General features: G+C 40.7%; 1 protein-coding gene across 3 annotated transcripts in view; it reads right to left on the reverse strand.

Moving 5' to 3' along the window:
* LOC119487246 (voltage-dependent calcium channel subunit alpha-2/delta-2-like) overlaps positions 1 to 27,354 on the reverse strand; it is a 179,498-nt gene that overhangs the window by 106,136 nt on the left and 46,008 nt on the right. For all 3 annotated transcript variants that reach the window (XM_037767976.1, XM_037767968.1, XM_037767959.1), the window contains exon 3: positions 22,546 to 22,662. In XM_037767976.1, the coding sequence (XP_037623904.1) occupies positions 22,546 to 22,662 (117 nt within the window). The remainder of the gene's footprint in view (positions 1 to 22,545; positions 22,663 to 27,354) is intronic.

A 27,354-nucleotide genomic window follows, 5' to 3' on the forward strand; every position in this document is an offset into this window, starting at 1 on the left:
TTATTGGGAAATAGCAGAATAATATAATATAATAATACAATAATTTTCAATACATTTTGAGGTAAATATTGGGGTTATTTAGCAGTAATTCCATAGAAATTTCAAATAGGTGACTTCCTAATAATCACCTAATTACCATGAAATTTGCAGACCTGTAAAATGAAGTGTTACCAGATACATATATCATTTTCATATCATCATCATTTTGTATTGATGAAAACCAAATTAGTGTAAAACCTAAATGAACATAGCATTAATAATATTATCATTCATTAAGAAAGCCCAATAACAAGTTTCATAATAATGCCGAAAAATGCAGGAAATAGCATATTTTCTGTTTTGTTTTTGGGAGGTTGGTACGAAAAACCTCTGACTTAAGGCCGCTATACACCAGTGGTGTTTGACGTCGCAGGTCAATATATTTTTTCCAACTGTTGTTTTTGTCATGAGTACTTTCACACAGAACGTGAATATTATGCGGCAAATTTTTTTCAGGAATGTGGTCGATTTTCTGAGCTTGGGCACAGTGAATAAAGGCATCGACCAATCACGTTGTTCGAAACCAGCTTATATTTACAACATGAAACAACAACACGGAGGCTCTGTAGTCCAAACCAGGTTGGCAAACTCTATTACTCCTTTCAACCTCGACAAAGGTACCGCAGACCAAATCCACTATTTTCGTTCTTACCTTTCACAATAAAAGCCCAAGACATATAATATTCACAGGCAAATATTTCGCATTTTCATGTTGTTTATTTATCAGGTGTAAAGGCCTTTAATATGCCCCACCACCCCACCCCACCCCACCCCACCCCACCTGCACATACCTGCACATACCTGAGAAACCAAACCTACACCCGTGGTATACAGTATGTGTAGTGTCTGGTGTGTTCAGTATTATAAACTGTACATTATGGGAAGGAAGGGGGGGTCAAATGGTAGAGGATTATTGTGATAAGCTGAACTTGAGCTTGTAATTTTGTAATCAATGATAGGGATTAATGAGTATCAAAGAGAAGAAAAAGAGCCAGGTTGCTTTTATCTGAGGTCGTAAAGATTACAGGAGCAAAGGACACACATGAAAAAGAGAAAGAGAGACACGAGGGGAGGGAGAGAGAGAGACAGTAAAAGAGGCAGGAGGGGAGAGAGGGGGACAGAGTGAGATAATTATTATCATAGTGGTGGTTTTCCAAGGTCAATATTTGAGATTCTCCTCAACTGTCTCTATCCCCCACCCCTCCCTTCAGCACCTCCTCTCTCCACCGCCGCCGCCTCCAGGCAAACTCCTATCTTCCCCTCCCTTCTTCTCCCGTTGCAACGCCTTTCCCCTGTCACTCATCCGGCAGAGGAAGGCAGCGTCCCATCCTCCTGGTCACTGCCTCGAATGAGCCAGGGCTATAGCCGACAGTCGCCGTATAGCTTTTCAAACGCAGCGGGATGAATTAAATGGGCAGTAAACAAACAAACAGACCTCCTATCTGTGTAGTTTGGGGGAGCCACCTGTCAGTCAGCGAAAAAACAAGGTAACTGTGCATCAAACCACATCTCCAAGCCCCTACTTCATTGGCCCGTGAGAAAAAAAACACCTGCCAATCATGAGAAGTGTTAGGTCATTATGTTATGACAGGCTGTCAAAGCTCAAGACAGTGGGGCAGAAATCACGGATGAGGAGGAGGAAGAGGAGGAGGAGGAAGGCACTGGGCTGCAAAGGAGAGGCAGGTGTATCAGAGTTTGACAGCGTGAACTCAAAACACCACCTGAAGACTTGAGAGTACACAAGAGACTATTTAGATTATTTTAGTCTTTCAGTTCATAAAAACAATTAAACACATATGAGGTTCAAACAGGTTTTGAACATTAGTGAGAGTTCATTGAAGTCACAGTGAAACAGCAATTAGAGTGTCTTTATCTTCCTTGTGGAGAAACTTAGTTTTACAGATCAACTAATAAAACTACACTGTAAACAATTGCTGTTAATTTACATCAGGATTTCAACAGTATTAACCTGTTATTGCTAAAAACTGTGCTTTACTGTTAATACAAAAGAAAACCTGATAAATTACGCTCATAGGCCGTTTTTTAACTGAACTATAATGCATTCTTAAAAAACAGCACTTTACTGCTGATCAACTGTCTAAAGTATCATCCGTAACAGTTTCATGCAGTATTTCTTTAATTCTGGGACCTGATCTGCACATGTGAGGCTTGTACATTGTACATGATGTAAAATCAGTGAATTAGCTTTACTGTTCTTCACTCACATGTTGTTTTGGTTTACATTCTGTGCTTGTAGCCAGCTAGAGACAGACATTTTGGGAAAAGTGTCAACAAGTCTATTATAGCCTTTTTCCTAACAAGTGCCTTTAATTGTATTTAGTGTGACTATTCCTATGTCTGTAACCTGCTAAGTCTATTCATCTAGGCAAAAAATAATGTTTATTAAATTGTATGTAAAAAATACAACCTAAATAGTGCATTAAAACAAATCAGTAAGATAATGTAAAAGAAAGGTGAAAAACAGCTATATAATGTATCTTTAAACAGTAAATTAACTGTAAAATACTGTGAAATTAATAAAAAAAACCAGTTCAAACTGTATTTTTCATTAACAGTATAAAGCTGTAAATTTCAGCGACAGTATAATAATGTTAATTTTACAGTAACATAAAGGCAACCCTGCTGCCAGTTCTTTACTGTTATTTTACTGGGAAGTTCTTAACAGTGTAGTTGAGAAAATTGTAGGTGTTAGTCAACTAAGAATTTCTTGGGTCGAGGACAGCCCTAGTTGTAGTCCTAATATGGCGATGTCGGAACAACAAAACATGCATTTAAAAGCTGGTAAACATCACCAAGCAAGATTTTGAAAGTCACCGAAAAGTCCTGACCCTAATGTGTGAGAGCCCTCTGGGAACCTTGACTTGCACACACACACACACACACACACACACACACAGCATGTGTGAACCAGGGCCACCAGGGGGGCTCTGGGCATTAGCCTCTGCAAATGTGCTCTAACACCAATAAAAGCCCTGTTACATTTTTTGCATAACCACCATTGCAGGCCAATACCACAACTGATATGAGACGATGCAACAAGTTGAGACAGACTCTGAACGGCTTCCACTTAGGAAACAAACACAACAGAAGAGAAGTGACAGCGCTCTGCAAATGAATGCAAACTTGGGGAGAAATGGAACGGGGAGAATAATTCAATCTGCAGCCACCTCCTCCAGTCAGCCAAGGAGAACTGAGCTGAGGGGAAGGCGAGGGGGAGGGAGGAGGAGACGGAGGAGGAGAGAGGGCTGAGGCGTGTGATGCCTTTTCTCCCTGGGCAGGGGCTAGGGTGGCAGGCGCCCAGATAAGCCTGGGCCGAGCAAAGATTAACTGCTTGCTCTGATGGAAGAGCAAAATAAAGGCGAGCCGAGCTCTGCTTCCCTTGGCCTCTCCGTGTGAGTGTCCTTACTCTGTGGGGACGAGTGGTGCGGATTGCGTACATTAACCATGATGAGAATGTTTAAACGGAGTCAACAGACGCCCAGGCAGAAAGAAACTAATGTCATTCCTCCTGTGAGCAACATGAGCCGCACGACCTCTCATATCCTTTCAAACTCATCCCTTTTTGTCTTTCAGACATAAAGTCCAACTTTTCATTTCCCGCAGTCCTACACTGCAGACTAATATAATATAGCCTAGGGTTGGCACACCTGCAGAGCTGGCAAACGGCTCCTCTGAAGATCACTTCTAATTGCTGAAGCACAGACGTTACAATAAGACAGAGCTTTCCTTGGTGAAACTGAGCTGTTCTGCAAGAGCTGTAGTGGTCCAGTAAAGCTGATTTCTTGGATCATTCGAGAGCGGTTGAGGTCAAGTGCTAAAGCTGCGTTAGCTCTGCAAAGAATAGATCTTTCCTTTTACTGCAGGCACTTTTTCAATGTCACTGATCAGAAGAAAACCAACACTGGCTACTCAAGTTAGTATTTTTACACACAGTTACACTGTAAGTAAGACCAGAGCCTTCTCACTACAGAGTTTGACATCTTACTATGTCGCTGATCTAAATGCTCCATAAAAACAACAACAAAAACCTAATTATTAAGTTATTATCAGTGGGCAACCTCTGGGTCTGAGAAGTGAAGTCAATGCTAAAGTGCCTTAAACCTGCATTCTTTCTAACAGCCAGCAGGGGGCGACTCCTCTGGTTGCTAAAAGAAGTCTGATTGTATAGAAGTCTATGAGAAAATGACCCTACTTCTCACTTGATTTATTACCTCAGTAAACATTATGAACATGAGTTTATGGTCTCAATTGCTGGTTTCAAGTCTTCTTCAATACAGCATGATGTTCATTTAGTAAATTATGGTCCCATTTAGAGTCAAATAGACCATAAAGCAGGGGATGCTTTAGGGCGGGGCTACTTTGTGATTGACAGGTCGTTACCACGGCGTGGTCCGGTCTGGCAGTTGTCCGTGTTTTCGTCTTACAACTTTAACCCTTTCACAGTGTGTTTTCAGTTCATAAATGTTAATTGTAACATTTTGGTCACCTAAAAATGTCTTATTCAGCGTTCCGTTGTTCTTAGCTCCCCCCTCTCGTATTACTTCGGGTTGCAAAAACCACGATGGTGACGGCCAAAATGCCGAACTCGAGACTTCAAAACAACACTCCACAAACCAATCCGTGACGTCACAGTGACTACGTCCACTTCTATCACATGTATACAGTCTATGGTTTATATCAATACACTAATATATATATATATATATATGCATATATATATATAAATAAATACTGTACATACAACATGGGAGTTGACAAATATGCTGCTTTATGCAAATGTATGTATATATTTATTATTAAAATCAATTAACACAAAAAAATGACAGATATTGTCCAGAAACCCTCACAGGTACTGCATTTAGCCTCAAAAATATGCTCAAATCATAACATGGCAAACTGCAGCCCAACAGGCAACAACAGCTGTCAGTGTATCAGTGTGTTGACTTGACTATGACTTGCCCCAAACTGCATGTGATTATCATAAAGTGGGCATGTCTGTAAAGGGGAGACTCGTGGGTACCCATAGAACCCATTTTCATTCACATTATCTTGAGTTCAGAGGTCAAGGGACCCTTTTGAAAATGACCATGCCAGTTTTTCCTCGCCAAAATTTAGCACAAGTTTGGAGCGTTATTTAGCCTCCTTAGCAACAAGCTAGTATGACATGGTTGGTACCGATGGATTCATTAGGTTTTTCTAGTTTCATATGACGCCAGAAACTTCATGCTAGCTTTAAAACTGAGCCTGGTACAACCTAAAAATCACAAGTTGTGTTAATGTGTTGAAGAAAATTGTGGCGTTAGTGTTGTGTTGTGAGACTCAATTAAATAAAACTGATTTGTCCGTCTCTCTGTATTCTCTGCAGTGGAGACAGAACTAACTTGAAAAATGTAATGCATGTGTGTGTGTATGTGTGTGTGTGTGTGTGTGTGTGTGTGTGTGTGTGTGTGTGTGTGTGTGTGTGTGTATGTGTGTATGTGAGTGTGTGTATGTGTGTGTGTGTCTGTATCTGGTTATGTAAGAGCGCCATACTGCGAAAACAGCCCCTGTTGTTCTGATCAATGGTTTGTCAGGAACTAACTGCTACTTTTCAGGACACAAGCCCCTTATTTGCCTTGTCCATTCCACGAGGGGGAGAAGAAGGGACTCGCTCGAGCAGAACCCGATTCTCCATCACACTGGAATTAAGTCACGGCCTCCCAGGGTCAGAGGCAGGCTATGGATATCAGGACAGCTTTCAGATGAGGATTATTTACCTCACCATCAACAGCTACTTCGCCCACAAGCAAACATCTGGCCTCCCACTCGTGATCGGGGTTAAAAAGAAATACAAACAGCAGAAATACTTCAATTATTGAACCCAAATACGCTTTAAAGATGTGCACGGGTAATGCACTGCCACATAGATTTATATGCAACGAACCACTGAGGCAATTAAGCAGCGTTTAATACTGGGTAGATTAAAAATGGGAGGTTTCTCCATCTCTGTGATCTGTATCCACAAAAGTTTGCACATCGGCTTCCTCCCATGGGAACCATTTTGCTATATGGCCTCTCAGCTGATGATGCCGATAAGAGGGAGCTGGCGGATAATCGCCGGGATGAAGAGGAGGCAGCGGAGGTGGAGGGATCTGATAGGGTGGAGGGCTGGGGGGATTGGAGGTGGGGTGGATTTCGACCTGCTTAAAACAGTGAACCATGACATATTTTATGAAAAAATATTATTTTCCCATTCTACAAAAAGCAGATGACCGCACCGTGCCGCTTTGTCATCCGAACAAGGCACTATTTTTGCGCAGTGCTTATTTCATTTCTTTATTTTTTCACCACAAAGCGGTATAACATATATTTTCTGTTTGATTGCTGAGGCATTTTTCAAAAGCCCCTTTCATAAAAATGATCTTTTTCAATTGTGCCCTCTAGGAAAGAAAACAACGAACAGACAACAGTACTGCCTTGCAATTGAGAAGAAAAAAAAATAAAAAAGGCGTCTGCGTTTTTAGCACAGCGATTCCTGATTCAAGTGTCTCCATCTCTCCCCTTTCTCTCCCCTTTCTGCAGATCCAAAATCGCACATGGGAGACTAGAAATATATGTTTTATGCAGCTTGGAGAGACGGCTGCATAAAAGCACAAAGCAGTCATTTCTATTCATTTGTCTCTCGCTGACGGGGAAATGAAGGAGTGAAGCAGATGCTATTGCTACGTGAACAAGTTGCTTAAACACAGAAAGCATTTTTTCCTTTCGAGAAGAAGTTGGATAATTAGATGCTGAATCAAACCCCCTCCTATTTCCTGCCTGGAACCCATATTGTCACTCAAATGAATGACTTTGTGTGCGGCAGGAACACGGCAAAAATATATAAATCTTCTGCTGTACACTGACATTTGTTTAGGAGGAAAAAAAGAGCATTCAAATGGAGCTGAAATTGGTACATTCAGAGCCAAAATAAATGTGTGCATTGACGATGTGAAGAAAAGTGCTGGAGGCAGCGTACTGCCACGAAGCAGATCAGGTTCTGACATTTTGTCTAATGTGAAATGCTGCCAAGGAACAGTGGGTGGGATGTTGTGACCTTTTATCAGTGGGAGTGATAGAATGACCCAATACTATAGATAATCTAGAGATACGACAATCTGTTTTTACAACACAACGCTGTGACCTATCCTGCGTGTGTGTTTGTAATGACCTCCCACTCTGTGCGTGTGTGTGTGTGTGTGTGTGTGCATCTGTAGTGGGCAGCAGCATAGTGTATTCACAGGTGTTTGTGAGTTTACAGGTGGTTTCTCCTTTGAAGGTTAAACAGACGAGGCTTCAGAAAATTCTCTCAAGGCTTAGAAGAAGTTGGTCGGCCATACGTTCAGTGAGGTGACTGTGCCCATTCATATCTGTGTGTGTGTGTGTGTGTATGTGTGTGTTCGTGTGTTTAGTGTAATAGCTTTGCTGCAGGTTGTAACAGATGGTTGCTAATGGAAGTTCATAGATCTGAATGACAGGGGCCAGGGGATTGGGGAGGAGATTATGGGAGGGGATGTGTGATTCACTGTGTGTGTGTGTGTGTGTGTGTGTGTGTGTGTGTGTGTGTGTGTGCGTGTGTGCGTGCGTGCGCACGCGCGCGCGTGTGTGTGTGCGTGCACGAGTGTGTCTACCTCTGTGTACATATGCACAATTAGTGTGTAGATCACTAAGAAAGTAGACCAACTAATGCTTCTAGTCCTGTTAAACAGGCGTTTTTAGCCACACTAGAGATGCAGCTTTAGGGATAACGATATCTGTCTGTCTGTTGGTCGGTTAGTGCAACACTTTAGTCCAAACTGAAATATCTCAACAACTGAAAATGGATTGTCATGACGTTTTGTACAGACATTCATGCCCCCCAGAGGATGAAGCCTGCTGAACATAGGCTGTATATTTTGATGGATGACGCGTCTACACTTTCTCCCACTGTACAAAAGTGAGGCAAAAATATCCCAGATATGGGAGCTGCCGTCTTGAGATTTTTATATCATTTGGAGCCAGAATCTGCGCAGTAGTGATCGGGGGGGATGGGGGGCTGGAGCGGTATTGAGATCCCATCCACACACCCCCCCATGAGCCAATAGCGAGCCGAGCATAGCCGGCGCTTGTTAGAGCCACCTAGCTACGTTAGCACCACGGTAGCTGTTTGGCAAGAAAGACACAACAACTAACCATAATATCTCTACAACTACATTTATGATCAATTGACACATGTTCTAGTACACAGACTCATGATGGTTATGGAAAGTTCAAGTTACATCCTCTCTCTCGTACAATTTACTCAGAGCAGCTGTCAATCACAGCTGTCAATCATGACGTCTCACCCCCTTTTTATAGCATCAAATAACTAATTAAAACCAAACTTATCAGAAAAAATATATACTTGAATAAACATCAGCATGATAAGAACTACCTAAAATGACAGAAACCATCTTTGGGAAAAATTGTATTTGGCGTGTACTTTGACTTTTTAGTTTGGCCCATGTCCCATCCGCTAACATGGAGGGGGCGGGCTTTATGACCTATACAGCATCCAGCCACCAGGGGGCGATCCAGATGTTTTGGCTTCACCTTGGTCTACGCTGCTTTCGTTGGTGATCCTCTGCTTTTTCATCTAGCACCACTAGCTGGTCAAAGCTCATTTATCCCATGAAATATCTCAAGATATACTTGATGAAATTTCAGTGTTTCCAGATGATGAATCATAAAGGCTTTAGTGATCCCTGAATATTTCCTCTAGCGCCACCATGAGGTTGACATTAAGGATTTTGAGTGAAGTGTTGTGACAGCTATTGGATGGATGGACTGCCATGGAATTTGGTGCATTAACGTTACGATGAATTGTAATCATTTAGGTGATCATGTTTAATTTAGCACCATCATCAGGTAAAAATTTTGATTTGTCCAATTCGTGGTTTTATGACAAAATACTGGCCATTACTAAAGCCATTCCCATCAGCCTCAGCTGTAGGCTTATTTGTGTTCGGTGCTAATTAGCAAATATTAGCATGCTCACATCCTAAACTAAGATAATAAATATTATACCTGCTAAAACATCAGCATCGTTCTTGTTGTGGAATTTTTTTTTATATTAAAAACATCTATGAGTATAAAATAGTTCATTCCCAGTTTCTGTTTACCTCATTGAACTGGATGGTAATGGGAAGTCAAACTGGAAATGTAATTTCTCTTGACATTCGTGAGTAGTTCTCTAATCATTATGGAAGAAAATCTGATTTAAAATTGCTTTGTATTGTTCGCAGAGATGATAAAACAGCAGATTATGACGGATGATATAAAAACCAGATGACAGATACAGTCCCTTTGCTATGTTTGTTACATTTTAATAACCATCAGGTGCACTAAAAACACTGCAGAGACAATTTCAAACATCAAACATTTCCTCTAATATTTAATGGTTTTTGCAGTTGTGAAAGAAATGCCGAAACATCCTTCAAAACATCAGTTTGAAGGAACAGGACGGGACCCTAAAGGCGTACGTAAAAGATACCACAAATGGTGTATGTCCTCAGGAACCTGATGGAATCTCTCTGAACTACACCGACAGAAATTTGATATGCTTTTGCCAATCAGTGCACGCTGCAAGTTGTAAAGTTTTCTCTTCTATTTTTACCCAAGTAGAGCTCGGCCTACTTCCCTTGTACTTCCCTGATGGGACCTAAGAGTTATAACTGCCTCTCCAAAGGCCTACAGGAAATGAAAAACCAAATTACTTTGTTAGAGTCTCACGGTGGTGGTGATGGTGGCGGTGGCGGTGGAGGCGGCGGCGGTGGTGGTGGTGGTGGTGGGTGGGCTGGGGTTTGTAATATGTAGCTATGTCTTCTACAACCGTATACACAAAATGTTCCACGCATGTTAAAGTTCTGACTGCTGATTGGGTTCATTAGTTATTCAAACCATCTGACCTCCCCACAGCACTGCTCAGACACACTCATTATGAAGCCCTTGTAATTCATTAAGCTCCCTAAATGAACACAAGCCATATCGAGGGGTGCTCGCTGTTACTGAGTGGCTTGCTGTGCCTCAGGGAGGTTAATAGTGAGTGTGTGGATCAAGTTTTAATGCTACGATGAGGGGCAGGGTTGGACTTTAACGGACTGACATCAAGAGGAATGAATGATGGGTTAGAGGAGGAAAACAAACTGCAGGGGGTGTAAAGATACAAGATATAAAGATACGTTTTATGTCCATGCAGACTTCTATGCTCGAAGACTACTTTAACACTGATGGTAATTATGATCATAGCACACACATTCCCATTATATTCTCGCAAAATTAAAAAAAAAAAATTCAACGTCGCCCCTAGAATGAGGTGCGAGGGGAGCGAGGCTGCAGGGATATCTCGCTCCCTCTGAAAGTGAGAGACAACTCCTTCATTTGTCATCGCGTCACGCCAACAGGAGGGATATAATCACTTGCTGCCGGTGGTGTAATTCATTGTGGGCACACCAGCTGCTGTCGTACTGCTGCTGTTGGGAATGACAGAAACTTCGGATTCAAGTGTTTCAAGTGATTTAAAAAGCTCTGCAGTATTTTTAAAGGTCTCTTTTAAAAGGATGTGTACAGTAGTTATCGATTTACCGGCACAGCAGGCACAACGCAACACAGCACAGTAGTGGATAACTGACTGAAAAGAATCGCCAGTGGCCGTATTCAAATCAGTAACCAGACCCGCATTAGATAGAGGCTTCACTTTACTAATCCTCTAGCTCTAGTACGCTACCGCTGGGGGCCAATCCAGATCCGAGTGACAGCTCTCACTACTAACAACAGCTTCACAGTGGTGTGATAGCAGGAGCCTCGTTTTTAGGGCTGGTGGCCCTTTAAAAGACCGAGGGCTAAATTTAGCTGTTATAAATTGGTTATTTGTGCCGGATGCCTGTTCAATTAAAGCCAGTCACTGAGGCGTCTGAGATCGCGCTGGGATGACGACTCAAGTCATCAACTACACACTCCAAGGAGGTGGTTTTTACTCCCAGTGCAGGAACAATAATTAGAACTGTTGATTTCTTGTTGCTTTCTGGCCCACTATTAACAAACGACTGTACAAAGTATGACTTATCATTTTAATGAACAGAGTTGCTGCCTTTTCATCAATTATGAAAATACTAAATGATCAAAGCTGCAATTCTCTGACGGAGACAGATTTGTTGAAACACCGGTCTTTATCCTAATAAAATATGTATCGGAGCAAAAAGAGTGTGGACAGCTTCACCTCCTTTTTGTCTTGATAGATTTTCTGCAAGACAGCACCTCATCAGCCGAGTGTGCCTTTTCACCCCACTTCTCCAAGGCTACATTTCCCTCGTGGAAACAGGGAGTGAAATCAGAGAGAAGTTACTTCACACTACACAGCCAATTCTCCAGTGTGTGAATATACAATGAGTTGACAGGAGTTTTTTTGACCACTCATAAAGCTGGTTCAGCTCTGGGGTGTTCATTCAGACATCAAAACTAGAAGGGTAAACTGACAGTCAGAGATGTACAGTACCGATTACATTTTCTTGGCCAAAGTTTTTTAAAGTTTGACCTGCCGATTCTGATTTTCTTTCTAAGAACTATAAGTGACATAAAGTGACAGTTTTTACCAACGTCCTGAAAAATTATTTCAACCGTCCCGAAGTCAGTGCAAACTGTCAAAAAAATCGAAATGTTATTCTTTTACTGGGTTATATTCATCTATAGTGGATATATGCATAAAAACACACAATTCAAATTATTAGGAAATAATTTATTGTATTTTTATTTAAATATATGCTTTGATTAAAAGAAAATCTTGGCATTAGTAGTTTTAATAATATATTATAAGGTGCTTAGAGTTAGTGTTAGTAGGTCAAACAGGTCATAATTCCCTCTCTAATATCTATTTTATATTGCTGTGAAAACATCTTCTCCTTTCACATCTCCTCCTGTATTTATTCAAGTTTCTCGCCAAAAACTACATTTTACAAGATTACATTTGAACATATCATGATAGCGTTAGAATTTACTTTAGTCCAATACGCAATGCAACCTCCGTTTACTGTAGCTGTTTAGCTCGGTAAAGTCGACAGACGAGCTGGTCACTGATTACTCTGAGCAGCATCATGGGAATGAATTACAATATAATAAGACTCTGATTAAGTTAGTTGTTCCTAATGTTTTTAAGGTTGTTGCTCCACGAATTATTTTGGTCTTTCAGTTATGCCAAATTGCAGCTTTACGTCTTCTTCACTCACGCTGAAGAACTTCCACACCGACGACATGTTGCGTGTGTGTGTGTGTGGCTGTAACATTACTGTCTGTGCCGCTATGTGACAACGTAAAACTATCATGCGGTGGCGGCACCCATGTGCAAATGTGACTAGTAAAAAAAACGGAAATATGAGACTGATCAGATGGTCATGTCCGATCAGTTGAAACCCGGACGGTTTTTGATCGTCAGCCGATCGTCGGTGCATCTCTATGATGGTTGCCAAGTAACAAAATCACATAATAATGTCAGAAAGACTGACTTGAAAACAAGGTAATGAGGAAGCAAAGTAAGAGCATGACCGACAACCTGCTGCTACCACGTTGCAGTTCAATAACTGTTCAACGTCTGCTGTAAGTCCTTCAGTTTCTTTGGTTGAAACATGAGTTGGTAATACAGATGTCATTTCTAAGCACTGGCAAATAGATCCAAATGTTCACACCTGTGCCAACACGTGCGTGCTCACACTCCTTTCAGTATGCATGTTGGATGTGCGTGTCACGCGCGACAGTATGTGTCTCAGTGAATTATTGATGGATGTAACGTGATGACAGATGACTCGGAGCGGCCCGTCCCTCCCCATCCCTGACCCGGCTGTGTCGTCTTGGTTTCCACGGTCAGGAGGAGACGGAGGCCCACGCAGTCTGATTGATTAATTCTGTCAAGCACACTTTTGCTGTCCCTGCACAGTGCCCGGTCCGAGCCCTCCTGCAATCTCTCACAATCACTATCAGCATGACTGCAAAAGTCACAGAACATCTCCGTCATTCCCGAAAGAGAACCTGCCCACCGTCCGCCATTTTCTTCAATATCGCTTTATGTTTTTGTCCAATCCAACAGGCCTGCAGGTAATGTACCGTTAGTGGTTTGAAAAATGTCTTACTACAAAACAGCGAATCATCAAACCAGGTTTGTTTACTGTAACTGTTGAGGAAGCCCAGTGTACTTTGGAAAAAATTACTTTTTGACACATTTGATGTAACATACTACTAGAAATGCACCGATCCAACTTTTTCAGTCCCGATAGCGATACCTGGGATTTGGGTATCGGCCGATACCGAGTACTGATCCGATACCAGTGTTGAATTAATAAGCTGTATGTCTCATTGTGTGGAAATGACTGGGATCATTCTTTTGTGTAAGGCAACATCAGGCTTGACCTAAATATTGCTTTCTTAACTTTGTAAAACAAAATGTAACAAATAAATACATAGATATAAATTTAGTGAATTGTTATTTATCATTGATTACGTTTCAATCCTGTTTGGATCTTTGTCAGGTTAAAAATGTTTGAAAGGTGGTAACCACACCCATCAAACACTTTCAAACATTTTGACCTGACGAAGATCCAAGCAGGATCGAAACGTAGTCAATAAAAATATTGTGGCATGGAGTAGTGTGTGCAGACCTTTTTCTTTACTGACGCTGTTCTGATAGCCTTGCACCTATGTGATGTGCGTATAATTCATTTACTTAAACTTATTTTTCATTAAAATAATGAATCGACACCAACAACTTGACAAAAAAAGTATTCAAAATTAACGGGAATTACAATTCAGGTGTAAACCTTTTTAATGCACCAACAAATTGGTCAAAACTTAAACAGGAATTGAAATTCCAGTATATAATGTATATAGTGTATAAACATAAAATTGAATTGAGGAGATCGGCCACATTGTAACCGATATCCGATCCAGCTATTTGAGTCAGGATCGGCCTGTTATAAATAGATAGATCTACATATTGGGAAAGACGTTTATTTATTTTCTCACCAAAAATTAGATGAGAAGATCGATACCACTCTTACTGCTCTACTTTCAATATAAAGCTGCAGCCAGCAACCGATTAGTTTATCTTAGCTTAGCTTAGCTTAGCTTAGTTTATCTTAGCTTAGCGTAAAGACTGGAAACGGGGAGACAGCTGACCTGGCTCTGTCTAATGTTAAAAAATATCCACCAACCAGCTCCTTTAAATTATACAGTCATAGGTGTTTAGAGGAGTTTCCAAGGTCAACAATGAATGTTCACACTCAATTCATTATTTTGACGTTAGAGACAGTCTCTCTTGAAACAATATCAATAATATAACTAATGTAACTAAATATCACCGTGTTTTTCTGTATCTCTCTGTCCCGTTGTCTGTTGGTTCGTCGCTTTATGAGCAACAACAGTAACAACATACTACAGGCAGTTTGATCCTTTACCTTCATGCACCACCATTTAGACGAAAGTATACAATATGAACGTTTGTTTGCTGTGACGTATCTCAACAGGACATCAGGGAAGCGGCTAGACGGGGCACAAATACACCTCAGGTATGAAAATCCCAGGTGCGCCTACACTCTACACATCAGTTTGACTTCTAGTCTAAAGATATTTACTGTCGCTGCGCTGCACACAAACCTCAGAGTGAATCATATCTATTTATATGGGTCAATCTTTTATTTCCATAGCGGCGGAGTGAACCACAGATCTCAGCATGCACACTTGTTTGACTAAAAGACCTCAGTGCTAACAGTGTCTTTCCCTTTTATTGTATCTGTGCGCCTGCTGCTAAGGTTTCCGCACTCACTTGTCAGTACATTTCCTTGGCTGTAATATTTTAAGAATATTCAACAAGGCCTCGTCCCTTCATCTTCCTGTCTCATCTCCGTGGTTTTAACTCTGCAACCATCTCAAGCAACCCAGTAGTGCTGGGTGTGAATCCATCAAACAGCGAGTAGCCCAGAGGCAGCCATCCTTCAGCCTTTAAGTGGTATTGGAATAGTATTGAGATCTGTGTAATTGGATTAGACCAACCTTAGTCCCCCTCTCTATTCCACCAGTTCCCTCTGTGAAATCATAACTTAAGAGCTTTGACAATGGGAGTTTTGCTGTGCAGCAGCTGATGGGAATGTAACATGATCTCTGTCTGCAGCTCCTGGCCTCATCTTCCCTCCCCGAGGCGGGAAAATCCCAGCAGCGGGCCTGACTGACAGCTCAACTCTGCCTGGCTTTGACTGACAGCGTACAGGATGTTGTGCTGCCTCAGATGGTTCTGAGGGGCCCAACTGATCTCAGGCCTCTGTGGCGATCATATGGAGCATCACAAAGAGCAGCGCAGGAAGGGATGAGGGCTCAGATCAGTCTGGGAGGTCTATCACACCTGTTTGGTTTTATACACATGACAGGTTACATGGAGGGCTGTGTTCTCTCTGGCTGCTCTGGGTTAAAAGGCCTGTCAGACAGACACTCTTGTATCATCGCTCAGGTGGGAGCCTGTTGCTCCGATAGCACGTAGCAAGATACAGAGAAAGCACAAAGAAGCACATGCACACTGGTGCATGTGATGTGTGCATGCACACAAACACTCACAGAGCTGCTGATACCAGCACAGTATACTGTAACCTCTCAACTAATATGAGCTAAGATAATCAAGCAACAGAGTTGTATAGTAAGTATACAGTATATCCCGTCGGCGATTTGAGGGGAATGAGGGGGAAACGTTATCGTATTACGGTAACGTGCAGTTTAGCCAGCAGCCACTCTCACCTCCGTGGTCAAATCAGCCGGCGCTAAATCAACAGAGCATCCATATACTGACATGTATGTTAAATGCATTCAAACGGCCCCGATGGAGCGGACCAAGGATGTATAAAGAGAATGGAGCTAATAGTAAGAGCTAGCGACGTACTTCACGAAGTTAGCAGAAGTATACACATGTGACGTCCGGTTTTCAGAATAAGGTGTTAACAAAGGGAACTGTATATACAAAATACATATATGGAAATAAGATTGATTGGATTATATTCACCAGAAGTATAAAACATTACATGTCCCTTATAAATAAAAAAAAAAATAGCACTAATTTGTGAAGGAAATGTCTTTATTCTTGGGTTGCTTGAAAAATAATAATAAATAATGCCTGACAATGACTGATATATTTGACATACATGCGAAAAATCAAACATTTTACTGTATCAATTTGGATATTTTCCAAAGTAAAAGTCTCTAGAAGTTTATGATTTAACTTTTCCCCATGGTCTAGTGTTAAAAAAGTTACCAAAAAGCACAATAAATTCCATTAAATCGTAATAACGAATCGCAATACTTGTAGAATCGCAATAGGTATCGAATCGGCACCCAAGTATCGTGATAGTATCGAATCGTGAGGTAGGTGTATCGTCCCAGCCCTACTAACGAACAGTTGCCTCTCCTCAATGCCTCTCACACATACATAAGCCACGCCCGTAGCTGCCAGTAGCTCCTCACCAGATGCCGATTGGTCCGTGATTTGGCTTGCAGGACACATTACTTGAAGCCTGACAAGGTGGATTTGTGATCCTTGGATTCTCACCTGATCTCATGACATCACGTGAATCCAGCTGTCTTGCAAGGTAAAGGGGACTGTAGGGGATGCCGGAAAAAAAAGCAGCGGCCTGCGACGTAAAGTTGATAAAGAATACATTTTTGGAGAAACAGTGGCGGTGGCCAATTATGTAACCGGCGATCCAGAACTGTACAACCCAGCCATGACGGACAGTAATCGTCATGTACTTGCTTGGAGGCATTAAGTGACACTCCCGCACCGCCACAACCATGCTCTACATATCGCTGCAACACCTGATTTGGTGTGAATGCAGCCTTAGTAGCATCATTCGGGCTAATAATAAATAAGGTCTAATGAGTCTTAATTACAAAATATCAGTTAAGAATAGGCGTGGTTTTAAATATTAATAACAGAAGCCTAATTCTTCTTTACAATAATTCACTACATGTTTACAGTCAGACAGGCAAACTCCTTAAAATATGCAATAATTAAAATCAATGTGTATGATGGAATAGTGGCATTAAATTGTCCTAGAGGTCTTTTTCCTAACAATTTCCTAAATAGTTTCCTACTGTAGGAAAAAAAGTTATTTTGTAATAAGTAAATATTCATGTATTATTAATTCATCATTGTAAATTTTATTCTCAATATGTTTAATTGTATCTTTGCTTAAAGACAAATATCACATTTTTGCATGTTCAGCTGACCTGTTGTGGGCTGACTAAAAGACACTAGCAATCAATTAGAAAAGGTAATTTAAGGTGTCTATTCATCCTGTAATCAGTACCAAATGACATTTTCAGGAAACTTGGAAATCATTAGGGTATTATTCGAAAATTAGGGATCCGTAAAATTAAAGCAAACAGTCCTCCAAAGACTTAAGTTTCACAAGGGTATGACTTTAAGAGCACTTCAGTTCCTGCTCAAATGTGCCACAAACAAAAGATGGGTATTATGGAACTAACACAGAACAGCAAAACATCAACACACAGAAAACGTTGGTTTAAGTTACTTTATCCGAACCTGATTGGCTGCAAAGTCAGCTCACCAACCCTCAAATAAAAAAAGATGAGTCCAGGTGTCAGCTGCCACTCACAGGGCCACTGAAATAAGCTGAAATGTTAAACATCAGAGGGAGATTTCCTGGATCATATTTCAACCTGCCTCTGAAGACAAAGAGATTCACATAAAGTGTCCAGCGGCAACATGCGAGCCTGTCAGCCTACCGGGGTTTGTGTTACATTTTAATTTTGGCACCGACCTGAGAATCAGATCATTGTTTGAGACGACGGCTGGAGCCAGACGCAAGAAAGAGAGAGCAGACAGGGACATGGAGTGGAGGAGATTAAGACAAGGGAAGGAAAAGAATAAACATCGGGGAGGCTTTTGACAAAAAAGTAGCTTATGCAGCCTCCTATTTTTTGGACGAGGGGACCATTCAGTACATGGCATTTTGAATTATACTTTATAGACTTTTAGATACTGTGTTGATATTGGTTGTGTGAAAGCAAGTACACATCGCTGTATTAGCTATGCCAAATGTGGATATTATAGCTGAAATGCAGGACACAAAAGCACTCTTTGTGTTAATTAAGCTGTCTTTTCCGACCGTTGCGCGCCACAAACTGCATCTCGTTCACTGTAATAACCCCGGCTCCAGCGCGAGCCCAGGCAGGTAAACAAATGAATGCTCACCTACTGGATTTTTCTTTTCACCCCTTTCCAAATAAGCAGAGCATTTAAATGATTAAAATGTGCTGCTAATTTAGGAATTAAGGCTAAATCCAGAGCGCTAAGAAATGTTTCCCTTCCCCACTTTTATATCAGTAACGGAGTATTCAGAGTCAATGTGTATTTTCTCATTAGTAATATAAACATGAATTACAACGAATCACCCCAAGCAGTATTTAAATAGGTTGCAGAAGAATAATTTTCTTCTTGCATGCGCGCACACATACACACACACACACACACACACACACACACACACACACACACACATTTCCTCTTATTTTGAAATGTGTGGCAGGGAATATTTGGGACTAAATAACCATTACAGGGGGTAGAAACAGGCTGAAATATAAAACGCTGTCAATACTGCGCTAAGCCGAGTTTGAGACCTTCTTATCTACAGACTGCATTAAGACATGGCTTTCACTTTTCTCCCTGTATGAATAATAAGTCCACATGGATTTATTCGCCTACAGTCTTGAATTTTTAGTTTAGTAGTAGAAAAAAAACATAATCCTAACCTGCCTAAATAGAACATATATTAACTTGTTGCATACTTTTTTGTCAAGATTTGTATTCTATAATGACATAATGGATCCCTATTTCTTTGCATTGCTCGTTCTCTCTTTCATTTGTATCACCTGGCTCTCTTTTCCTCTCCTTTCTGCTTTTGATTTTTTTTTTTTCCCAAAACTCTCTCCCTCCATCAACCCCGACCCCGCCCGCTCCCTCTCTCCTTCCCTCCCGCTTGCTGCTCATTTTTAAATCTATGAATTTCTGAACATCATTTTCTTGATTTTTCCACGCCCCAGGGAGACATTCTCATTCCAGCCCTTCTCTTTTTTCACCTCATTTCCTCCCTCCTGAGTGAATCTCCCAGACAGGATGTGAGGTGACAGTGTGGCCTGTGGAGGTTAGGGTGGGGGGGTTGTGGTGTGTGTGTGTGTGTGTGTGTTGAGGGAGGTGGAGGGGATGAAGGTGGGGGTATAGTACTGCCTCCACTTCTTCCAAAAAACGGGGGTGGAGGGTCAGTTGCCATTCCAAATCCAATCCTACAGATGACCACAGGAGACGTGCAGCAACGCCTTCCTCCCTTTTAGGATCCAAGCTGTAGAATTAACCGTGCCTTTGAGAGACTTCTGCTCCTTGGCATGATAGTGCCTCATCCCACAAGACCTCATGCTCTTAAAAGATATACACTTCTGCCCCTTTTATAAGGCTTCAACTGTGTTAAAAACTGTCAATGCTTTCGCCCTGAGTGACCATATCTGGGCAGAAACAGAGGGAAGGAAAGTGGACAGTCACTCAGTCGTCCCCATCCTTAAATAAGGTGCTATGTGGATGAAATTCAAATACTGATGAAACCAGTGTTAGTAGTAGTAGGGGTGGAGGAAAAAATTGATACAGCATAGTATTGCAATATTTTGCGTGGCAATATTGTATTAATACATGGATGTCAAGTATCGATCTTTTATTATATCAACTATTAACCTCTTAACAATCCGGGCCCAGCCACTATTTTGTCTTTCAGAGGTTGTAGCGGGCTGTCGGGATCTTTTTCACGACGCAACAGTAAAACAAATTGGCTTTTTATACATCTATGGTAGCAATGGTGTTCATTCAGACGGGTAGTCTGTACGTTTACAGAATGGACAGATATTTGACAGGGACAAAAAAAACAAACAGACGTTGCTTCGGAGATGAACAAGACAATGTGCTCATCTCACAGTAATCAAACAGAAATATGACAAAGTAGCCTACCTACCTAGCCTACCTTCCACCTTCTCTTCCCTTTTTCTCTCTCAAACACACACAGAATGAGCAACGCAGCGCTCCGTCCGTCTCTGTAATTGTCTCAGTCCTCAGTACAAAAGTCAAAATGTATTGAAAAAAGAGAGATTGTATTATTTCCAAAATTCACTATGTTTTTATCTAATGAAATATTCTGCTTCAATCCATATCTTTCATCGTTCAGCCTTTCAAAAACAACATTTTTTACTGCAATTAAAAACTGTTTTCTCTCCCGCACGCACCTGCAAGAGGACGGTGTAGCAGCAATCCAACAGCACCATAAATTACATTTATATAAATATAAATAATAATGAGGGCGGTGGCAGATGAGGAGAGACCAGTGTGTATTTTATGTCTGAAAACTCTGGCAGCCGACAGTAGGAGACCCAAAAAATTAAGAAGCCATTTAGAAACATTACAGCCCAGTCACGTCAATTAAAAAAGTGGCTTGATAAAGTTTAACCCTCAACCTACTGTACCAACCTATTTAACATATTAGGACTACAGACTGAATAAAGTACTGTAAGAAACAACCATCATAGGAAAACTTATTTCTTCTCAAAACATTATTAGTTATATAATTAAAAAAATGAAAAACAACAAAGTATTTTTGGAAAGTTACAGGTAATTTGTAAAACAAAAAATAGACCCGAGCACATGAGTAAGTCTGTGTCTGCTGCATCGGTGTGTCTCCTTCAAAATGACTGACAGAGTGGCCCGACCCCCCTGATAGTGTGTGACACTTTAAATTAGGACCTGGCAAACATTTTATCCATCTATTCTATTTTAAATATTTTAACTGCATAGGCTGCAATAGAGTGTCCCCCAAGACATTGCTCTGTTCTCGGGAAGAATACTAAATAACGCTCCAAAGGTACGCCAAATTTTGGCGAAGAAAAGCTGGCATGGTCATTTTCAAAGGAGTCCATTGACCTCTGACCTCAAGATATGTGAATGAAAACTCTGAGATGTACGGAGTGAAAACTGTATCTCATTAGATAAAACAGATGTTGACAAACTGCATTAATTTGCAGTTGAAAAAAGGTAATAAATTGTTATATATCTTATCGCAATACTCAGCATATCGTTTGTATACGTTTAAAATCGCAATAAGATCGTATCGTGACTTAAGTATCGCGATAATATCGTATCGTGGAGCCTCTGGTGATTCCCTTCCGTATTCAGTAGCGTAAGCCAAAGCTTTTTGTGACATGAATGCTTTTCTTATTTGTATGTACAGTATGTGAAAGGGAACCTATACATATCTAAATGCAGGGTAAAGTTTGAATGATATGTCAATAGCACATTACAGCCTCAACAGTTTCAGTGTGGGTGTGTAGCTCATGCAAGATACGATAAAGATGATCACAGTGATTAAAAGGAATCAGTGTGTGTATAGAGATGCGTGTGTGCAGCTGTATGTGTGTATGTGGGTGGAGATGATGAGAATCGCCAAACTGATTAAAAGGAGCGCCTCACTGCCATTGTGGGAAAAAAAGAACAAATTCAGCTTTAAATAGCGATAAATACAAATTCTAATCAGGTAATTTGGGAATGATATGCTCTCAAAATGTCCTGTGATATTAAGTGTGAAAATAATTTGAACAAAACAGTGAGACTAGACTACTAAACAGGGGACAACATTTTGATTTTAGAATCCAAACTTTGAGGATGAGCACAAAAGCTCCTTTTCTTTATCTCTGACTTTTAAAAATTAAAAGTTGATTGTGTGTGCTTTTCTCATTTCCCTCCTTGTCAATCAGCTTCCCTGCTTTTTCTTCTCAGAGGGGTTACAGGTTCCCTGCTGTGAGGGCGAAACAAATTTTTAACTAATCACAGGGCTGTCTGAGCAGAACGATGGTAATAATTATAATAATTATACCCCAAAATGCAGGACATTGAAATGATAACCTCTGTAATAACCCGTCTTCTCATGCATCACACAAACTATCATTCAGAATATATGCCTCCAATATTAAACAAAGTGGGCAAAAAATGCAAAAAATAATTATCTCATATATATATATATATATATGTGAATTAAAGGGAGATTTGTCAAGTATTTAATACTCTTATCAACATGGGAGTTGGCAAATATGCTGCTTTGGTGGATATGAGGTTGGTACCAATGGATTCCTTAGATTTTGTCGTTTCATATGATGTCAATATATTCACTCTAGATCTAAAACTGAGCCCACTACAACCTCTGAAAGATTGATTGCACATGCATCCGTCTCAGCTAATATAAGCAGAAGATTCTCCTCACGAGTCTTGAATATATCAGAGCTCAGAGGATTTAATGACGGCTTGTTTAGTGTGTTATGTTATATATACTGTATATATCTTATGGTGCATGTTTGTACACAGGTGCATCATCCTCTTACCTCCAGGGCTTTCCTCTTACTGTTGAGCAGCTTGGAGATGTCCCGTGCCACTCTCTCCACCAAGTCCTTGGGGTTGTTTCTCTTGATTTCAAACTGGCTCTTCTTCTCATTATAAATCTGCAGATGGAGAACACAGGGAATCAGAGGTCAGATTACCGGAGCCATTAGTTTAATTAAGAAGACCACAGAGGAGCGGTTTGATTATTCTCAAGGTAGCACACAAGATGGTAAACATTTACTGTAGAGCAGGCAGTATGCAGCCTGGCGTTATACCCATAAGCCTCAGCACTGTAGCAGAATTAAACACAGAACAGAGCCCTAATGGCAAAGCACTTAGCTAGCCAGCTGCAGTCTGGCAGTCAGGATCAAATTAAATAAATGCAAACTCCAGCAGATCCTCACTGCTGGGTGAACACCTTGTATCTCCACAATGTTAAGTCCTTTGGAACTAACACAAGCAGTCTTATTTACAGCTCGGCAACAACACATTTTGTGACTTAATCCAACAGGTCACTGAAGGCTACCCTAAACCAAACAGGCCGGAGAATTATTGCAACCTATGAATGCCCATAATCCCCTAGTTAAAGTGCAAGTAGGAATTACAACACTTTCACTCAGAAACAGCAATATATCAAGCGCTCTTACTGGGGCGTTACCTGAATGAAATCAGGTAAGACCTAAACAGACGCAGACTTGGCAAACCACAAAAAAAAAAAAAAAAAAAGTAAGAGAAATGGGTTTGGGATGCCACAAGGGACCGGGATGTTTGGAAAGTAGCATCCAGAGGCAGAACGACAGATGCTTGGACCGCTGACAGAGGAAAGTACTCTGGAGATTAGTCTGCTCCCCCTGGAAGAATTGTAAAGGCTGAGTCAGCGGCCCGAGCTCTATAGGATCTGTAGTCTACAACAGAGCACCACCCGAGGGATTACCACTTATCCCGCTGCCCTAAGACACCGCAAGACCCACTTTCACACCATAAAACCATTTTGTATAGACCTTCTGAAGAAAACCGAGGAAAAGCCTGTTGTTGTTGAATATTTTAAAGCAATTAGGGTCTTTTTAAATCTTAAACGTGGGGCTTAAATTGCTGCATTTACTCAGGTTGTGTGTCTAGTTAACTGCCCTTAGTGTTAGGTACTATAAATACACTTCTTCAATCATTTACTCAAGCAATTACACACACTTTAAACTCTTCATACATGATTATATGACGCAATGTACTTCACAGAGAATAACTACAATTGAAAATCAGTGAAATCAAGAACAAAAAGGTATATGTTAAGCTTTAGTTTAAGTCTGAGTAGCGAAAGCAAGTGTGAAGACACAGCAGCTAAAGGAAGCATCAACTAAAAACCTGATACTTAACATTGAGAGGTGAGGCGCAACACAGAAAATGTGACTGACAGGCAGCTGGTTTAGCCTACATACTGGTGCTGCAGGTATTAGCACTGGCTGTAAATCTGCAAACTGTATAGTTAATATGAGTGAAATCTTGGATTTGAAGAGCTATGAATTTTTAGGAGGTTGATTTCAGGTTCCTTTTGTTCTCTCAGCAAGGCCTGATGTTGCTTTCATCAACAGCAGTCTGTCAATGAGCATGTTGGTTTTTCTCAGGTGGTCAAATGTTTTTTGTTATATTCCTCATGTGTGGTTCAAAACTTGTGAGTAATAAAATCTATTCATCTCCTTCACCAAAGCTCTTTTCAGGCCTGAGTAATATGCCAACCACGCAGTAGATTAATGTCACAGATTTTAGTTAATGAAGGAGTCTAGTACAACATTAGCTGGCAAAACATAGATGTAAAACTGTGTGTCATCTGCACAGCAATGAAATCTAATATCACGCTTACTGTTGCTGCTCACTGAGCCTCACAGCATGACAAACGCAGAAAATAACTCTTTGTAATGAGAAATTCCACAGAGATACAATCACAACTTGTGAGCTTGGCTGTAACACGTCTCCGGGAAAAAAGTATAATGGTCAAACCATATCAGATATAGAGCGATCAGATATTTAACAACCTTAAGCTTTTCATCATCGTGTGTATTGCATGTCAACTAGACCAGAAACTTCTGGAATAAGCTGTTTTTGTTTCAATGTTGAGAAGCAGAGGTTAATAATGTTTGTCCCGTATACTGCATGATGTCACTGGTTGGTTTTTATTTGCTGAAGTGACACAACCAGACATAACCATTTCTCCTGAAGTTTGCAAATGTGACTTTTATTCCAGTCACAGAGATCACCACTAGCAAATTACGACGGAGTTTGAAGTGAAATAAAAGCAAAGCTTGACTATCTGCATCAATGGTTGACTTTATTGGTCTAGTCTGAATCTATCTGTGAAACAATGCTTTCTTATGTGTCATTGAAGGAGCTCAATTCGAATTGAGAGCGTATCTATGATTGAGGGACTGCCTCCACACGGCTCTCAACATGGCGACGGCTGAGCTGGCAGCTAGCAGCTAATGATGCTAACAGCACCAACAGTGCAAACACTGGCAACAGTGCTGACAGAGCTAAAAGTGGCGACGCCAGTGGGGAACACACGCTGGGACTCACGTGCATGCATGCACTAACCAGACCGGCTATGTAAACAAAGCACAGAGAAGCTCAGATTACAACACACACAAGAGCGACTTCATTCTCTGCTCAGGTAGACATTACTCCTCTATATCTTTACATAGCAAATAGTTGTTTGCTGCTTTATTAATGATCCGAATTTCAAACCACCTTTGAACAACCAATAAAGCTGAGGACACCCTATACTTATTTTTGACAACAAAGTGCAAGTAATTATTATACACTGAAAAAAGAAAATGATTGAAAAAAATTGCAGCACTGCGCTCTCCTGCAGGACCCCTGCTTCTTGTGGGCTGATCAGTCAGGTCTGTTCACAATGAGCAGATTATTGTTTGTATTTATCATGTGATTAAGGTTATGAATCAATTAGCTATTGAGGCCCATCAGTGACTATCCAGGGTGTTTGATATTTAAGCCCCACACACTACAGCACTCACGTCAATTAGATAAAACATGAACTGAAATCAGCACATCGTGCGAGAGCGTCATGATTGTTTGTATAAACCAGACATTCTCATATTTGCCAAAGTAACAATCTTTTGCTTTGGTATGAAATATTATGTCTGTGTGGGATTGATGTGTTGATGTGCAGCAATTAGGAAAAGAAAACACTGGCGTCCATACGATCTGTCTCTGTCAAGCTGAAGGCTGGGCAGGCAGCCAGAGGCAGTTTCCCTCCACTGGCCCACTGAGCAGGCAAACCTGGCCCCAGAAGCTCCGACCATGCCAGCCGAGCACTCTGACGAGATTGCCTGGTGTCTTATTTTGGCCGCCCTCTGAGGGATAAAGGATCCTGCTTAGTTTCAAACAACACTTTAAACTACTTCTCAAAGTGAAATGTGAAGGTGAAATCTGCATACTCCATCACAATGCGACAAAAAAAAGAAATCTTTTAAAATGTGTTTTGATGAGTGGAACAGGTGGTTCAATTCTTTTAGTGTTGTTTCTATCAGGTACTCATCCTGAAAAAAGTCATTAGTCGGCAATTCAGCAGTCCATGCACGTACACACACAAAAAAAAATGAGTCATTACCCCTCGGTTCTGAACGAGGCAGCCCTCATACCTGAGACCAATAATCACATGAGTATTTACGCACATGAAGTTTACGAACATACCCACACATTTGCGCACACACAGCGACACACACAGCATTTCATTGGGCTTTTTCTCAAGGTGGAAGAAGCCATTAATGGAATCTTATTAAACCATAAAACAAGAGTGAAGTTTTCTCCGCTCCATTGACAGACTACAAACCCCTGACTCTTTTAAGCAATGCATTTTTCAAGTCGATTTAAAAACCATGTCAAATTTGTTTTTAAATCAATATTCATTCCCTTAATGTGTGGTAGTGCTCTCTGGGTCTGCCTCACTGCGGAAGATTCATGGCCGTCTCCGGGACATTACAGGCAGAGCCCTCTCTACTCTGAGCTTAGAAACAAAACACAAAAGACAAAGACAGAGATCAATAAGACTCATATTGCTTCATGTAGGGATTCCAAAATTATTTTTCATTTATCATAATACGCAGTAAAGTCCACTTTTTTGTTTTTGTGAACCCTTTTCAGGAAAAAAAAAGGAGCTGAGGGAGTATTCTCTGGGGGGAAAATACTTTTTAATGCATCTTCCAATACTTCTCCTACTATATTTAGGGATTTTAAATCATTCTGATGTGCGTATAATTGTGCAGTCTCTGCTACTACAATCATCAAACAGCCTTATTGGAAAATGCACTGCTTAATTACCTCCTCAAAGCACAGAGCAAGCAAACCACTGACAAATTAAGTCAACCACTGTCATTGTGGTCCAAATTGTATGAAAATAAGCTGCTGCAACACAAGCTTACTTGGTAAATGCACACCAACACCCAGGTCTCAAATAAAAGCAGAGCAACTATTAAACTCTAGTAGGGTCCAGGCAAAAATTACAGATTACAATTTATTCTCCACTGACATGTATAGATCCTGTTGAGATACTGTGTCACATAGTTCTGATGAATAACAAGTTAAATTTAACCAAAATCTGTCACAGCATATTATCTTGACTATGTGAAAATGTTAAGATTTTGTCATACTAAAAATACACAGATAGAACAACTTCACTCAAGCATTTTCAATTTTTTTTACAAAAGATCATACCATACTGATAAGGTCTGCTCATATCAGATTTTCACTATGCGATTATTGTGACCAAAATAGTTCACAATAATGATAACATCGCGATATCT

The sequence above is a fragment of the Sebastes umbrosus genome, chromosome 1 (genome assembly GCF_015220745.1).
Source record: "Sebastes umbrosus isolate fSebUmb1 chromosome 1, fSebUmb1.pri, whole genome shotgun sequence".
In the NCBI taxonomy this organism is placed as follows: Eukaryota; Metazoa; Chordata; class Actinopteri; order Perciformes; family Sebastidae; genus Sebastes; species Sebastes umbrosus.